General features: G+C 50.1%; 1 protein-coding gene across 2 annotated transcripts; it reads right to left on the bottom strand.

The window, feature by feature from the left end:
• Positions 1-801: 801 nt before the first annotated feature.
• On the bottom strand, positions 802-16,056 carry LOC310639362 (perlwapin-like). Of its 2 annotated transcripts, XM_083361034.1 has the most exons (4): positions 15,980-16,056; positions 13,672-13,902; positions 1,558-1,741; positions 802-1,170 (listed from the first exon to the last, which is right to left on the bottom strand). In XM_083361034.1, exons 2-4 carry the CDS (start codon positions 13,739-13,741, stop codon positions 1,107-1,109), a joined length of 318 nt encoding a protein of 105 aa, XP_083217160.1. In that variant the 5' UTR covers positions 13,742-13,902; positions 15,980-16,056; the 3' UTR covers positions 802-1,106. The 2 variants fall into 2 exon arrangements, with proteins under 2 accessions (XP_083217160.1, XP_083217159.1); XM_083361033.1 differs by lacking the exons at positions 13,672-13,902; positions 15,980-16,056 and adding an exon at positions 3,276-3,403.
• Positions 16,057-17,615: the final 1,559 nt, after the last annotated feature.

Genomic DNA, 17,615 nt, shown 5'->3' with positions numbered 1-17,615 from the left:
TGACCCTGGGGGAATTGCGACCGTGGTAAATATGAATCCGTTGCCAAGGCCCTGAACTTTGATCGTGTGACACCGAGGGGTGTGCGAAAATGGTCATGGTGATGTTTTTTAACTTTGAAGGGTGACTAAATGAGTAAGTGGAGGACTATATTAACCCCTACCCAGGAGTCTGCGGCCAAGGACTGCCCCCTGGGTCTTGGGCTGCCTCCTCCTGGCTCTTGAGGGCAGCTGGTCTTTTGCCCGTCCCTGTTTTGCACTCGGGCCCCCACTGGCTGCAGGTTTAGCAGCATCCGCCTGCCCAACTGCCCTCCCTCCCTCCCTCGCCCGGCCGTGCCCGCCTTCTCCAGCACTTCAGGGGCATCTCACTGTCTGGAAACAAGGAGGCAGGGGGGACTCCCCGCCTTAATGGAGGGGGGTCAGCTGGGGGGGCACGGGGGGGTTACCCACAGCACCTGACTGCCCAAAGTGGGCCCAGCAGGCAGCCTTTCACCAGGCACCTGCAAACCAGTCCTGCTCTCCGTGGCCCAAAGACATGGGTGCGGGAGCTCAGGGGGCAAAGCTCCGCCTCCAGAGAGAGCCGGACTCAGGGGGAGGGGCCACAGCAGAGAAGACCCTGCCACCCACGCAGACCCACCTCAATCAGCTTCTCACCACCCCAGCCCCTGAAAAGGGCACCAGGCTGGCATTAAAGCACCAGGTTTTCATCCAGGGGACACTCGTGTAAAGCCAGGCTGCTGCCCCCAGACGGACGACCCAAATCTGGGGTGGGAACAAGGATGAAAAAGGAAGCCCTGCAAGCAATTTGAGCAAAGGAAAAAGAACTTTTATGAGGTGGGGTAGGTCTCTCCCTTAGTGGGAGGGGGGCAAGGAGCCAGAGCAGTGAGCAGGAACAGCCTGAGGGGCAAAGACCCTTCAGATGGAGGAGGGAGGGGGTGGGGGAAGAGAAGGAGGGAGGGGGAGGGGGAGGGGAGGGGGAGGGGGAGGGGAGGGGGAGGGAGGGAGGAAGGAAGGAGAAGAGGGGGAGAGGGAGCAGGAGGAGGGAGGGGGAGGAAGAGGGGGGAGGCTTTCAGCGTGGCTGGGTCTTCCCTTGGATCCACTTCACTGGATCACTGGATCCAAGAATGGCCGTCCGGAGAGCCAGACCTTCTCCCTGGGAGGGGACTATGAACCCTGTCAAAGGAAAGGAGAGAGATTCACCTTAGGAAGCCCCCCCCAGGGGATGCAGAGTCTGGTCCCCCCCCCACAGCTCATGGGTCCTGAGTTTGGCTGAGAGGCAGGGGGAACATCCCCTGCCCATAATCCCTTCCCTTCCCACAAGGGGCTTCGAAGCAGCCACCCCGGTTCCTACTCCTGCAGTTCAGGGGCCCCAGACCACCCCCCCACCCCAGGGTAGGGCAGGGCAGGCCTTCAATGTGCAGAGACCCCGCCCAGGAAAAAGCGGGGGCCTCTCCTTGCATCTGGCAGCAGTGGGGGTGCAAGCCTCAAAGAAGTGACACCTCCACTCCCACGCTCTCGGTCTCCACTCCCCACCCCCCACTGGTGAAACGGGAGACCTACCACCGACACTCTGCTCGGCAGACAAAGCCGCAGCCGGTGGGGCAGCACTGCCTCCCTCCCGCACAGTCGCCATCGGACTGGCACTGGGTGATGCAGATGCCGTGTTTCCCAGGCCCCAGAGCGCCTGGTGCTGGCCCCGGAGGAGGCTCCCGGTGCCCAGCAGACATTCTCGCCAACACGTTCCCTGCGAGGAGAAATTCAAGAGTTTGGACTGCCTGGCTTTGAAAGGGGACCCTGGCCAAGAGTCTGATGAGCCGTGATGGTGGAACAGTTGGAATGCCCACCGCCCGGGGTTCGATCCTGACCGGCTCAAGGTCGACTCAGCCTTCCGTCCTTCCGAGGCTGGTAAAATGAGGACCCAGATTGTTGGGGGGGGGGGGATAGGCTGACTTTGTAAATCACTTAGAGAGGGCTGCAAAATACTATGAAGCAGTATGGATATCAAATGCTATTGATATTCCTTCCTTCGCTCTCTGCCTCTCCCTCCCTCCCTCCCTCCCTCCCTCCCTTCCTTCCCTTCCCTTCCCTTCCCTTCCCTTCCCTTCCCTTCCCTTTCTTTTCCTTTCCCTCTCTTTTTCCTTCTTCTGCCTCACTGGTTAGAATGAAGTATTGCAGGCTAATTCTGCCCACCGCCAGGAGTTCGATCCTGACCTACTCAAGGTCGATTCAGCCTTCCATCCTTCCAAAATTGATAAAATGAGGACCCAGATTGTTGGCTGGGGGGGAGAATATTCTCACTCTGTAAATCACTCGTGTTTGCAAGGTCCTTTCCGACTCTCTCATTCTATTCTTATGGTCCTGAATGTGAGCTGCCTTGAGTTGTTCCAGACCAGGAGGGATCCTGGTTCCCTGATCTTCTCCAGCCCTGGACCTCAGGAACCAACACCCACCCCCAGGCTGGGACATCTGCAGCGAAGCTGCATCAAAGCATTGATTTCAATGCCAACTGCAGAGCCACCCAGGGTCTACATTCAGACAACACACGGAACCTCAGCGCTAACGGTGTCTGCTGGGCCTTTCCTGACCTTGCAGATCAACTGGGGCACACCTGGAATACTGCATCCAGTTTTGGTCACCACGTTGCAAAAAAGATGTTGAGACTTTGGGAAAAGTGCAGAGAAGAGCAACTAGGATGATTTAAAGGCCTGGAGACATACGGTTGCAGGATTTGGGAATGGCCAGTCTAGAGAAAAGAAGGACTAAGGGGGACATGTTAGCAGTCATCCAGTATTTGAAGGCCTGCCACAAAGAAAAGGTCAAACTTTTCTCCAAAGCACCAGAGGGGAGGACAAGAAACAACGGTTGGAAATTGACCAAAGAGAGAAGCAACCTGGAACTAAGAAGAAATTTTCTGACTGCAAGAACAATTAGCCAGTGGAACGGCTTCCTTCCAGAGGTTGTGGGTGCTTCATCACCGCAGGTGTTTAAAAAGAGACTGGACAGCCACTTGTCTGAAATAGTCTATTGCTTGACCAAGGGAGTTAGACTAGAAGACCTCCAAGGTCCCTTCCAGATTTATTCAGATTGATTGAAATGCAACAAGACTGCCATGAGGTGGACCTGGGCATCCTTCCAGATTCTCAGTCTCCAGAGGTGGACCCCTTCCTTGCCACCCTCCCCACTGCCTCCCTGTGGCACCACTGCTTGGAGGCCAGGAGCATGGTCTCGGCTTCCCTGTAGGCAGGGCAGGGGGAACCCCAGAGGGCACCCAGGCTTACCTCCAGCCCCGGTGAGCATAAGCCCAGCTGAGAGGACCAGGAGCCCGAGAAGGAGGGCTCTGGGACCCCCTGTGCCCATGATGTTGCTGCCAGCCGTGTGGGGACTCAGTCTGAGCTGCACCAGCCTTCCAGGCAGGAGGGGAACTGGAAAGAGGTCGCCCACAGGGTTGTGCAAGGATCGCACCGTTAGGAGGGCGGGCGAGGGCGGGCGCTGCTTTTCCTGCTGCAATCAGCTGAATCGAGTTGAAATTGGCCAATGCCTGTTGCCCTCCCCCCCCCCAGGCGAGGGAACCCTTCTCCTCCATTGTCATCGTCATTCTACACACACACACACATACACACACACACACCCCAGAAAGGGCTTCTGCAGTCGAGGAAGGGCGTCTTTGGGGCCAGGGCAGGCCCTCAGGCGGGGCTGCTACCAGCCCAAACCTTGGTAAAGGATCCATCCGCTGAGCCTCCGTGGATTATATGTCCTATTTACTGTTCCAACATTAAAGAATATTTTGACATTCCCACCGGTTGCAAGCCAGCCAGGGAAGGCAAAATTCCCATTTGAAGAGAGGCCTGCAGGATTTCTGAATAAAATGAAATGGTTCAAAACTCTGCCCTTTCTAAGCCAACCCAACAAGCTCTCGGCAGCTCCCTATTTCTATCCTGCTTGAACTAGAAGACCTCCAAACTCCCTCCCAACTCTTTTTATTCTGTTATTCTACCCTGGCTCTGGGCCAAGAACCACCTTGGCAGTGCCCTGTGCGTGGGCCGCGGTAGAAAATAACCCCTGATTCTCCTGCACAAATAAACAGAAGGGGTTGAGGGAAGCCCTTCTGGTTCACCCACCCCCCCAGCCTGGCATCTACTCCCCCCCCCAACAGAAGGTTTGATCCCTTCAGCCTTCACTGATCCAGTCAGGGTTGCATCAGGGACTCCAAGGCCTTGGTAAGGCCACGCTTGGAATACGGCATCCAGTTTTGGTCACCACAATGTAAAAAAGACGTTGAGACTCTGGAAAGAGTGCAGAGAAGAGCAACCAAGAGGATCGGGGGGGGGGAGGCTAAAACATACAGAGAACGGTTGCTGGAATTGGGTATGTCTAGTTTAACGAAGAGAAGGAGCAGCGGTGACATGATCATCTTCCAATATTTGAGGGTCTGCCACAGATAAGAGGGGAGGGTCCACCTCTTCTCCAAAGCCCCTGAAGGCAGGACAAGAAGCAGTGGATGGAAACTCATCAAGGGGAGAAGAAGCAAACCTGGAAGTATGGAGAAAATTCCTAACAGTGAGGACAATTAATCAGAGGAATGGCTTCCTTCCAGAAGTTGTGGGCGCTCCATCACTGGAAAAGACTGGACAGCCATTTGTCTGAAATAGTGTAGGGCAGAGGCCCCCAACCTTTTGGGCACCAGGAACCGGTTCCGTGGAAAGAGGTTTTTCCATGCTCTGGAGTGGGAGCAGTTTCATGTGCTGCCTGCATCCCACAGAGGGGGCTTGGCTTGTTTGCACAGCCCAGTTTCTGGCATGGCATGGACCAGGGGTTGGGGACCCCTGGGATAGGGTCTCCTGCCTGAGCAGGGGGGGTGGACTAGAAGACCTCCACGATCCCTTCCAACTCTGTTATCCTGTGAAGACCCGGACAGGTTTGTGCAGCCATGTTAGATGTGATGCCAGTTCTGGCTTTTGCTCAAAACTTCACATCCTTGCCTGTTAAATATCACTACAGACTATCGTTTCTTGATCCTGGGAACTGACATGGACAGAAGACAGTTTAGTTGTAGTTTACTTTATAGGGAGTGCTCAACTTACAACCACAACTAGGAGCAGAATATCCATTGTGAAGCAAATGCCCAATTTTGCAACTTTTTTTTTTTTGCTAGGGGTTTTAAGCAAATCGCTGCAGGTCAGTGAATCACGCAGGTCACTAAGCAAATCCAGCCTCAGTTTCAAAGTTTTCTGCCTTGTAGCACGTTTATCTTTCGCGTACTTTGAGGAGGGTGGAGGGGTTCCACGCCCACCAGATGCAGTAAAGTATTCCTTCTGTTTTGTGAGATTTCCAACATTTATTGCTGTATGACTTGTCTAGGCTGATATTACTGATGGTGCTATGCATCGTTTTGCAAATTAAGCTATAGCTTGATGTGACTATTGTAGCTTTAGTCTGCAATCTTTCCCAAGTGGTCAGTGTTGCAAATTACACAATTCCTCTCCACCAAGATTCCTACAACTTCTACTTCCCCAACCATTTCTTCCCTGTTAGTGAGTAGTAAGCCTTGACTGATGCATCCGTGAGGATGTTGCCTAGTTTGGGTAATGCAATGTCCGCAAGGAAGCAGACAAGTTCAAAGAGCATCAGGGACCCCAAAGTCATCAGCCTCTCTGTCAGAATCCATTTATATCATATTCATAAATGGAATGTTTCAAACATTGTTCCATGGATTCTGCCATCTCCCGAAGAGAAGAGAATAGATGTGTATTGAACCGGCAATAGGCATTTCAAAGGAAAGGAGAAGCCTTTTGAACTGGGGAAACAAAAGGGGGGGGGGCTAGCATCTGGCTTGTGTCACGGAAGAGAGCAATAAACATGAAGGGTCCTAAGTTCCTTTTTCCCACGAGAGGGATGATATGAGAGAAAGGATGGGGGACTGACCAAATGGGGTTAAGGGGGGTTAAACCAGGAACTCTTTATAAGGGTTTACTTCGTGGAATAATATAAGTCCTGTCTTGTTCCTACAACCAAGCATGTCATAGTAAAGATTCTTTTTGGAATAGATTTGACTCCAAGAATTTTGTCTTCCTAAGACGTGGTTTGGGGTGGGTCCTGACATTAGACAGTGTGAGGTGATCTCACGATGAATCGTTAAAGGTGCTTCCAAGTAAAGGCATCACGCAGAGATGCAATCATATTAGCTTTATTCAATGATAGATCAAAGAGAAAGAAATACTTGGCATGAAAGCATTCATGCCTGCATGTGAGAGAGAAATAAAATAAAACAAGCTAGCATTACATAACTAAAACAAGAGAAGGACTGAGAGCTAGGAGTAGAGGTAGAAGTTAGAATGAGAACTAGAAATGGAGAACTAGAACAAAGAGCAGCCCCTCGTGCAGAGGTATTTATGGGGGGTCTTGGTCCCTCCCTGACCATAAAACTCTCTCACCAATGGGGCTGTCGGGGTCTGAGACCCTTGGCTCATCAGTGGAAGCAAAGAAGCCTCTTTGCCTCCATCTGATGATACTTTTGGGGAACTGCCAATGGCTGGCACAAAACATCTAACAGACAGGACTTGCACTGAAAGTCAACCTGGGAAGAGGAACCTTACCGGGGGACTTTGCAAATAAATATGATGTCTGACGATGAAGCAAGAAGGGAGGGAAGCCCCACGGAGAAGGAGCCTTCCTCCCAGCCGAACTCCCAGAAACATTGGGAAGCTGAAGCATCATATTCCTCCTGGGAGGAAACGGCGGAGCAGCACGAACAAAAACCCCAGTGGTCGATGGGCGTTGGAAGGAAAAGTGAGTGGGAAAAGGCTTCGAGAGAAGTGACCCTGAGACGGAGCGACCACCAACCGGAATGGAAACAAGAGATGGAGAACTCCCTGCACGCCAGTGAGGAAGAGCGGATTCTGGAAAAAGCTATTTACTTGATGAAAACAACCCTGAGCTCACTAAGGGAGGAGAGAGCTGGAAACCGCAACCGACACAACACCTGGGGTCGCAACTGGAGGGGTAACGGAAGGGATCCAACACCTGAAACCCCAGGGCCGTCCAATGGAACAGGAGCCACTGACTCAGCGGTACCCACCCACCCCAGACCCACAGACGGGGATCGAGATGAGGAGCGATACACTCTGCGGCGCAGACAACGATCCAGCCAAAGATTTCCACCCCTGGAAGCAAAGTTCAAGGGGGAGCCATCACGACTGGGATTTTTCCTAACCCAAGTCCTCAGCTACATGGAAGAGTACGGACGGGACATTCCCAGTGACAAAACACGCATCCGAATTGTGCAATCTGCCCTGGACGGGAAGGCTGCAGACTGGGTGGTGAACCTGCATGACTCCAACGCCCCAGAACTCAACGACTTCAACCGATTCATGTCATCCTTGAGGCGACGATTCGAGGACCCTTTGGCTGACCGGAAGGCCTGGGAGAGAATCAAAACGGTGAGGCAGGGCAGGAGAACAGTGGCCGAATATACCCAAGAATTCCGAGCCATCGCCAGCAAGCTGAACTGGCCAGAAGACATCCTCCTCAGCCATTTCAAAGATGGTCTAAACTACGACCTGTATGACGCTTGCCTGCCTCGGGGAGACCCCTACCATCTCGACGACTGGTATGTCCTGGCAGATGAAGTGGAAATAGACCTATTGAAGAGACAACGCAGAGGAAAACCATGGGGCCGCCCGCCACTCGAACAAACACGTGAGGGGGAAAACCCACCGGCCACGGCTAAAAAATCAAAGGGATGTTTCAATTGCGGGAGAGAGGGCCACCGTGCTGCAGAATGTCGTTCGAAAGCCCCTCCATGCAAAACAGAGGCACCATCTTCCAAAAAGCTGGGGAAGTCTCAAGGCAACCCAAAAGAATCTTCCATGAAGGGGACAGAGGCTGTAGAGTCCACAATTCCTGCCAAAACCTGGGATTGGACTCCGGCCTACACCGCAGGGGCGGTGGACACCTCGGAAGACAGCTCAGAGGGAGAACCTTTGGTAAGTGGACCTCTTCCACCCATACTTAAGACAGTGACTATATTAGCTTCCTCTGTACCAAAAGCCAATGAAATAAAAGCTCTGGCTGCATCCGCTGCCTCATCAGCCCAACGCTGGTGGAGGAACTGAGCATCCCAGTGAGGAGGCTAAAACAACCAATCTCCTTCAGTCAATTAGACGGGTCTATAGCAGGGGGGGGACCAGCTACCCTAGCCACTCTACCAATCCACATGTCCCTGGGGTCCCATGAGGAAGACATAACATTTATAGTGGCCCCAGGCATGGCATGCCCAATGATTTTAGGACTGGAATGGCTGAAGAAATGGAACCCCAGGATAAACTGGAGGACTGCAGAACTCAACTTCCCAAAAGGGGAACAGGAAAACGTAAAACCCCCAAACACCCCCCCAACCCAGAGGGAGGAGGCAGCAGCAGTGGGGGAAGAGAAGGGGCTAACAGAGATACCGGAGGAATACAGGGACCTGGCTGAGGTTTTCAGTGAGGAAAGAGCATATGAGCTTCTCCCCCACCGCCCCACAGACTGCACCATAGAATTCAAACCTGGGCAAAACTCCCAAAACCCAGGATGTATGCCATGGGCCCAAGGGAAATGGCAGAAATGGAAAGATTCATAAAGAAAAACTTAGAAAGAGGATTTATTGAGCCTGCCAAACCCAAAGTGGCCGCCCCGGTTCTGTTCAGGGAGAAGAAGGATGGGTCTTTCCGCTTGGTTGTGGACTATAGAAATCTGAACACAATTAGTGAATGTAATCTGTACCCCCTTCCCCTAATGAAGGATATGCTATCCCACCTATCGAAAGGAAAGATTTTTACCAAACTAGACCTGAGGGAAGCATACTACCGTATTAGGATTAAGGAAGGAGACGAATGGAAGACTGCATTCAACTGCCCAGTGGGGTGCTATCAATTCAAAGTATTGCCATTTGGACTGCAAGGGGCTCCCGCAGTCTTTATGCAATTAATTAATGACGTGCTGAGAGAGCACCTATATAAGGGGGGTCCTGGTTTACCTCGATGACATCCTTATCTTCACAGAAACCAAAGAGGAACATATCAATCTAGTCAGAGCAGTCCTGAAGAAGTTGCGAGCTGCCCATTTATATGCTAAATTATCGAAGTGTGAATTCCATCAGGAAAAAATCGACTACCTGGGATATCGCATATCCCCAGAGGGCATCGAAATGGACCCTGAGAAGGTCAGGGCAGTACTAGAGTAGGCACGCCCCGCACACGGAAGCAATTGCAAAGTTTCCTGGGGTTTGCAAATTTCTACCGCCAATTCATCCCCGCATTTGGCCAAATAGCCATGCCCCTCACAAATTTGTTGAAAACGAAGGGGGGGTCACCCGTGAAACCCAGCCAGCCTCTAAAATGGTCAATGGAATGTCAAGCAGCATTTGAGAGGCTAAAGAGTCTCTTTTCTGCGGAACCTGTACTTAAACACCCAGATCCCAACAAACCTTTTGTAATACAGGCAGATGCGAGCGACTTAGCAGTCGGAGCCGTATTACTACAGGAAAATGATGAGGGGGCGTTGCAACCTTGTGCATATACATCCAGGAAACTTACAGAAACTGAACAATGATGGCCAATATGGGAGAAGGAAGCATTCTCATTAAGGTGGTCATTATTAACTTGGCGTCAATTTTTGGAAGGAAATAATATACCTTTCCAAGTCTGGACTGACCACAAAAATTTAGAAGCACTAAAAACGCCCAGGAAACTCACTCCTAAGCAAGCCCGCTGGTCCCAACACTTTCACTGATTCAACTTCACTCTCAAACACTTGCCGGGGGGAAGAACTTCCTGGCTGATGCATTATCTCGCATGCCCCAATATAACAGCACACGGGTAACTGACTTTAAACCACTCGTACCAGAACAACAACTGGCAGCACCAGTCACCACCAGGGCACAAGTAAAAATGAAGCCGGAAGTGGATAGCCAAACCGGAATAGAATTCCGAAAGTCCTTGGAAGGGGACGAATGGTTCCAGAAAAATAGGCATGTGTGCACTATTAAAGATGGGTTACCTTGGGTGGGTGAGAAGCTATACATATCTGCCACCCAGAGGACCAATTTCTTGCAACTGTGCCATGATACAAAATCAGCAGGACATTTTGGGTTTGTAAAAACATTACACTTAACTAAAAGACAATTTTGGTGGCCATCTATGAAAAAAGACATAGAAAGCTACGTGGGCAGTTGTCAAATTTGCGCAATGTCCAAGAGGTTACAAGGGAAATCGCCAGGACTGTTACAACCAGTGGCGAATCCCTCAGCCCCATGGAAAGAAATAGCCATGGATTTTATTGTAGAACTACCAGAAAGCAACGGAAACACCGTTGTCTGGACTGTCACTGATCTGTTCTCTAAGCAAGTCCATTTCATACCTTGCCCAAAAATTCCAACTGCAAAAGCATTAGCAAAACTTTTTGTACAGCATATTTACAGATTGCATGGGGCACCACAACGCATCATATCTGACAGGGGGGTGCAATTTACGTCAGCATTCTGGAAGGAATTTTTATCTCTGTTAGGAACCACCCAAGGACTGACATCTAGTCATCACCCTCAGGGGAACGGGCAAGTGGAACGGTCTAACACAGTACTTGAGCAATATTTAAGATGTTATATAAGCTTCCAACAGTCGGACTGGTCGGACCTACTGCCTTTTGCAGAAGTGGCATATAACAACGCAGTTCACTCCAGCACAGGTTACACTCCTTTTCAAGTAGCCACAGGCCAGAGCTTCAACCCCATACCTGATCTAACTCCAAAAGAACCGGTAATTCCAGAACTAAAGGAATGGATTGCTCAATTACAATACACCTGGCCTATTGTCAGAAAAGCATTAACAGAGGCTAGATTAGCACACAAGACACAGGCAGACAAGAAAAGAGCCGATCCCACACCGTTCAAGGTGGGAGAGATGGTATATCTGTCTACAAAATACCTTAAGTCTCTCCAACCCTGTAAAAAACTAGGACCAAAATACATTGGACCTTTTCCTATTAAAAGAATCATAAACCCAGTAACAGTTGAATTAGGACTACCTAAAAATCTTAGACAAATACACCCAATCTTTCACTGCAGTCTAATAAAGAGAGAACAACAATCTCCCCTACGAACAAAAATTCCACCACCACCACCTCCCATCATGGTGGAAGGAGAACAACATTTTGAGGTGAAAGAAATTCTGGATTCCAGGAAACGTCATGGAACAACCCAATATTTAGTGGCTTGGAAACACCTCCCCTCCTCAGAAAATGAATGGGTCAGCAAATGCCACGTTAAAGCACCAAAGCTGCTTAAGAGATTTCATACAGAATATCCGAACAAACCGAATTAACATTTACGTATGTTTTTTTCCTTCTCTTTTCTTTTCTTCCCCTACAAATGGACACATCTTTTTTCTAAGGAGAGCGGACTGTCAGAATCCATTTATATCATATTCATAAATGGAATGTTTCAAACATTATTCCATGGATTCTGCCATCTCCCGAAGAGAAGAGGATAGATGTGTATTGAACCGGCAATAGGCATTTCAAAGGAAAGGAGAAGCCTTTTGAACTGGGGAAACAAAAGGGAGGGCTAGCATCTGGGTTTTGTCACGGAAGACAGCAATAAAACATGAAGGGTCCTAAGTTCCTTTTTCCCATGAGATGGATGATATGAGAGAAAGGATGGGGGACTGACCAAATGGGGTTAAGGGGGGTTAAACCAGGAACTCTTTATAAGGGTTTACTTCGTGGAATAATATAAGTCCTGTCTTGTTCCTACAACCAAGCATGTCATAGTAAAGATTCTTTTTTGGAAATAGATTTGACTCCAAGAATTTTGTCTTCCTAAGACGTGGTTTGGGGTGGGTCCTGACACTCTCCTCCCTCCCTCCCTCCCTCCCTTCCTTCCTTCCTTCCTTCCTTCCTTCCTTCCTCCCTTCCTCCCTTCCTCCCTTCCTCCCTTCCTCCCTTCCTTCCTTCCTTCCTTCTAGCACCGATGCTACACTTTCTAATTCTAACATACAAACATATTTTGTAACCCAGGACTTTGGAAGGAGCAGCAGCCCAAGGATCGCCAGCCCTCCATGAAGCCTGTCTGGAGACACGAAGGGCCTCAGATGGTGAAGCTGACAGTTTTCTCCCCCACTTGACAAGGGCAAAGCCAGCGGTATGTTGTCTTGAGAAAGAGATCTCGACACCTTCCTATTTCATCCTCTCCTGCAAGGGAATTTTCCCCGTTTCCTCAAAGCAGGACTTAAAGGTCCCTCTGTCCAGCCCAGCCGGGCATTCCTGTTCTTCGGACACCAGGAAGGTTGTGCATGGCTGCTGCCTCCTCCTCCTGGGTCTCCTCACCCCCCTGGCTGAGCTGCCCCCTTCGATGGGACAAACAGGTAACGGGGGGTGGCAAACACCCCCATGCAGCAAATCTTCCCACAGCCTCAAAGTGCCTCTTAGTCTTTCTGAGGGCTTCGCCCAACTGATCCTGCTAAAGATTTCATCTGCTTTTCCTGGGATGGGATGGGAGGGATGGGATGGGATGGGATGGGATGGGATGGGATGGGATGGGATGGGATGGGATGGGATGGGATGGGACGGGACGGGACGGGACGGGACAGAACAGAACGGAATGGAAGAGAACAGAACAGAACAGAACAAAGTATAGAGTAGAGTAGAACAGAACAGAACAGAACAGAACAGAATAGAATAGAGTAGAATAGAATAGAATAAAGAAATAAGAATAGAATAGAATAGAATAGAATAGAATAGAATAGAATAGAATAGAATAGAATAGAATAGAATAGAATAGAATAGAATAGAATAGAATAGAATAGAATAGAATAGAATAGAATAGAATAGAAAGAATAGAATAGAATAGAATAGAATAGAATAGAATAGAATAGAATAGAATAGAATAGAATAGAATAGAATAGAATAGAATAGAGAGAGACAGAGAGAGAGAGAAATTATGAATATTTTCCCATGATCTGAAACTGAGGTTAATATCAAATAATTATTACAACAACTCAAAATAAGAAACATTCATAAATCGATCCTTGAACATTTTTTGTTTGATTAGCTCAGCGTAGTCAGCTAACATAGAACAAAAGCACAAACCACAGAGATGTCTTCTATTTTTCAGAGAAGCCTGGCCAGTGTCCCAGGGCATCTCCAGGCCCCGTGACGTCTTGTGTCGTGACCTGTACGAGTGACTGGGAGTGTGAGGGCAATCAAAGGTGCTGCCATTGTGCTTGCAGTGTAACTTCACCTCCTCAACACCGAGTGATTAATCTCTCAGCAGAGAGAAAACCATCCTTTTCCATTTTCCGCCAGCCCAATTCCACTTAAACAAGCTGCAGATGAAAACAATGTGGGCATCGGGAATCTTAAAATCTGCCCCAAAGTCCACTGAGTGTCCTCAGTGCTGCAGGACAGAGAGGGACACCCTCGTGAGTCACACTTGTGCCCGTGCCACGGGCACCTGACCCTCTCAGGATGTCCCTGCCACTCCCTTCAGTCACGGTACAAGTTGTGATGCCAACAGGCAAACACATTTGGCAACCCAAGCATGCTGTTCTATAACCCAGGATCCAGGAAGGAGCAGCATCCCCAGGGCTCACCTGTTGGAACACAATAGGCCCCCATTGTTAGAGATGTCAGGTGTTCCCTCACCTGTTGGCCTCACCTGACACGGAAAGGCCAGCGGTCTGTTGCGTTGAGGAAGAGTTGTTAATCTCGTCATCTGCTCTTCTCCTGCAAGGGGGTCTTCTCACTTCCTCATAGCAGGACGTAAAGGTCCCTCCGTCCAGCCCAGCCGGTCATTCCTGTTCTTCGGACACCATGAAGGTTGCACACGCCTCTTCCTCCTCCTGGGTCTCCTCCCCCTCCTGGCTGAGCTGCCCCCTTCGATGGGACAAACAGGTAAGGGGGGGATGCAAACACCCCCATGCAGCAAATCTTCCCACAGCCTCAAAGTGCCTCTTAGTCTTTCTGAGGGCTTCGCCCAACTGATCCTGCTAAAGATTTCATCTGCTTTTCCTGGTGGAATAGAATAGAATAGAATAGAATAGAATAGAATAGAATAGAATAGAATAGAATAGAATAGAATAGAATAGAATAGAATAGAATAGAATAGAATAGAATAGAATAGAATAGAGCAGAGCAGAGCAGAGCAGAGCAGAGCAGAACAGAACAGAACAGAACAGAACAGAACAGAATAGCAGAGTTGGAAGGGACCTTGGAGGTCACCTAGTCCAGCCCCCTGCTCAAGCAGGAGAACCTATACCATCTCAGACAGGTGATTGTCTAGTCTCTTCTTAAAAATCTCCAGGGATGGGGCGCTCAGGGTTTCTGGGGGGCAAGCTCAATGCCCAGCCCCATGAAGGAAGAGACAGCAGAAAGATCCGCAAATTAAATGAAGTTGATAAGGGCAGAGCAGCCCCAGTGCCCCGAGTGTCCTTGCAGGGCAGAGTGGCAGATCTAAGGTCATAAAAAAGGAGGGCTTAAGAGAAGGCCTCCCTCCCAGCCCCTACCCCAGAGACCCTTCCTCGATTCAGCCCGGGCAGCTGCCAACAGTTGCCGGTGTGTCCCAAAAGTGCTTCTTCCAGAGGTGACTGGACTTTGTTTTTTCGTTTCTCATCCAAGAAGCTTCTCCAGCTCTTCTTGAAGGAGAAACCAAGATTCGCATCCCACCAGGCTCAAGGTTGACTCAGCCTTCCATCCTTCCCAGGTAGGTAAAATGAGGACCCAGATTGTTGGGGGCAATTAAGCTGACTTTGTAATAATGCCGCTTGGGGTGTTTGTGAAAGCCCTAATAAGCAGGCATATACATAGAATGAAGGCTACTGCTAAGCTTGTAAGCCGCCCTGAGTCTTCGGAGAAGGGCGGGATATAAATGGAATTAAAAAAAAAAAAGATCCAGAGGCCTTTTGAAACAGCACTTCCGGGACAGCCGTGGCCTGGACGAGAGAGAATCTCCACAGACAATTGCCAGGGTATTCCCCCCTCCTGGGCATCCGAGGGTCTTTCCCTTTAGGAGTGGTATGTGCAGGGGGAGGGACAGCGCCCGGGGGCTCTCTGGCCATCTACAAAAGCTTTATTGGTCAAGCAGCGCAAGCACCCATGCTCATGTCCAACATGTTCCATCTCTTTTGATGGGGGGGGAGGTACTGCCCCCCTCAGAAAGGGCCCGCAACTTGGGTGTCCTCCTGGATTCATCTAACCGCCGTGACCAGGGGGGGCCTTTGCACAGGTTCGCCTGGTGCGCCAGTTGCGCCCCTTTCTGGACCGAGAGGCCCTATGCACAGTCACCCACGCCCTTGTCACTTCTCGCCTGGATTACTGCAATGCTCTCTACATGGGGCTGCCCTTGAAGTGCGCCCGGAGGCTTCAGCTGGTGCAAAATGCGGCCGCGCAGGTGCTTATGGGAGGATCTCGATACTCCCACGTTACACCACTCCTGCGTGAGCTGCATTGGCTTCCGGTTGCCCTCCGGGTGCGATTCAAGGTGCTGGTAATTACCTTTAAAGCCCTACATGGCTTAGGCCCGGGGTATTTGTGAGACCACCTGCTGCCAATGTCAACCTCCCTTCGCCCGGTTCGCTCCCACAGAGTCGGCCTCCTCAGGGTTCTGTCGGCCAGGCAATGCCGGCTGGCGACCCCCTGGGGGAGAGCCTTCTCTGTGGGCGCGCCGACCCTCTGGAATGAGTTTCCTCCGGAGCTGCGGACGGCCCCTGACCTTCAGTCCTTCCGCCGTGACCTGAAGACATGGATGTTCCAACAAGCGGGTCTGGACTGACCATGGTTTTAAATTTAGCTCTTATTGGGTTAAATTGTCATTTATTTATTACTTCCATTGTTTAATTCTTTTTTAAATTTTATACTTTATGTTTTTTTTAATTTTTAATTGTTGTGAGCCGCCCTGAGTCCTTGGGGAGAAGGGCGGCATATAAATTTAATAAATCTAAATCTAAATCCTCACTTGCGCTGCTGAAAAACTGACCAGCAGATGCACTGAAGCGCCCCGTCGATGGCCAGCTTGCAGAGGGCTGTTAATGTAACCCTGGTGAATCCCTGCCTGTTGAAGAGGCCTCTGCCCTCCTGGGCTCTTTGGGAGCCTGAATTGTTCAGCCGTGAGGCTGGCCGAAAGAATTATTATGCAACACTAACAGAAGAAACAGGCGTGTATTCATCCTTTCATAATATTTTGTTTGCTTTTGTGCTTTCAAGTGAGTTTCATCTCTGGACCACACCCTGCAGCTTCCTTGGCAAGGTTTCCCAGGGGTGGTTTGTCACTGCCTCCTTCCTAGGGCTGGGAGAGAGTGGCTGGCCCAGGGTGGCTTTGTGAGAAATGTACATGTTGTAATTTTCCAGTTCTGTTAAAGGAATAGGCGTATAGAGGCACTTACCTAAGATACATTTAGGAAAGGAGATATAATAAGACGAAGGAATAGAGAGGAAATATATATACTGACTTAAAGGATACTTTTAGAATAGTGCACGCTATTGCAGAATAACATATGAATTCATTTTATATAAGGCTTATTCTTTATAAAAAAAAACTGCTCAGAGTTAGTATTTTAAAGTATAAATAAGAACCAAAGTGTGGCCATGTTTAACCGAAGCATGAACACTGTTGCACACATAGCTTCTAGATACAAAGCAGGCATTCTTATAGAAAAACAAGGGAAGACCTTAAGTCTTTTATAATTGCAATTATCCAGTTTGGGTAACAGTTCACCTTGTAGATAAGGCTATACCCCGAGTTACAAATCATGTCACAGAAAAGGGAGCGAAAAGGACCAGCAGGATGGGGCCTCCGCAGGACTTGAACTCATCGCTCCCTGCAGCTCCTCCTCCTCCTCCCGGAGACCAAAGGAAAGACAACTTCTCTGGTTACAGGATAAGAGAGTTGCGAGGGACTGTGGAGGTCTTCTAGTCCAACCCCCTTCTCAGGCAGGAAACCCTATACCATTCCAGACAAGCTGCCCATCAGCAGCTGAAGTGGGGAAGGGGGAGGGATTGTCCATTCTCTGCTTAGGAGAGCAACAGCCCTTATACACTTAAGACTTATACACTGCTTCACAGTGCTTTGCAGCCCTCTCTAACTGGTTGTAAAGAGAGAGCAAGTTGCCCCCAACAATCTGGGTCCTCATTTTACTGACCTCAGAAGGACAGAAGGCTGAGTCAACCTTGAGCCGGTCAGGATCAAACTGTCAAATTGCTGGCAGCTGGCAGTCCACGGAGGAAGCCTGCAGTGCTGCATCCTAGCCCCCCCCCCCCCCCCCCCCCCCCCGCTCATGAGTGCTATTTTGCTCCTCTGTATTTGGGGAGGGGTCTGCAGAGCCAGCACAAACCCCTCCCTGATGGAGAGGGAGGGCCAAGATGGGCCTCAGCACACACCCACAAGGAGAACCACCTTCCTCTTTGGTGGAAATGGTGTGTGTGTGTGTGCACGCACGCGCGCGCACACACACACACACATTTCCACCCCCAGGATCCCAGGTCAAGAGAGAGGCGTCCAGTTATACAGTCCAGCTCAGAGTCCTGAGAGGTCAACCCCAGAAGGACACAGCCAGGCTCTGGGGGAAAAAGAGGGGCAAGAGGCGGGACCCTCT

The sequence above is a fragment of the Vipera ursinii genome (assembly GCF_947247035.1).
Source record: "Vipera ursinii genome assembly, chromosome: 3".
Classification (NCBI taxonomy): Eukaryota; Metazoa; Chordata; class Lepidosauria; order Squamata; family Viperidae; genus Vipera; species Vipera ursinii.
The sequence above is the reverse complement of the archived record's forward strand: the minus strand, read 5'-3'. Positions and strand labels throughout refer to the sequence as shown.

What these genes read in the sequence shown, in the direction of transcription:
- LOC310639362 (XM_083361033.1), bottom strand. Translation starts at nt 3,354, where the DNA reads ATGGGCACAGGGGGTCCCAGAGCCCTCCTTCTCGGGCTCCTGGTCCTC. An exon ending in TATGCTCACCGGGGCTGGAG is followed by an intron (nt 1,742 to 3,275) that starts GTAAGCCTGGGT and finishes TTCTCCTCGCAG; the next exon opens with GGAACGTGTTGGCGAGAATG. An exon ending in TGCCGAGCAGAGTGTCGGTG is followed by an intron (nt 1,171 to 1,557) that starts GTAGGTCTCCCG and finishes TTCCTTTGACAG; the next exon opens with GGTTCATAGTCCCCTCCCAG.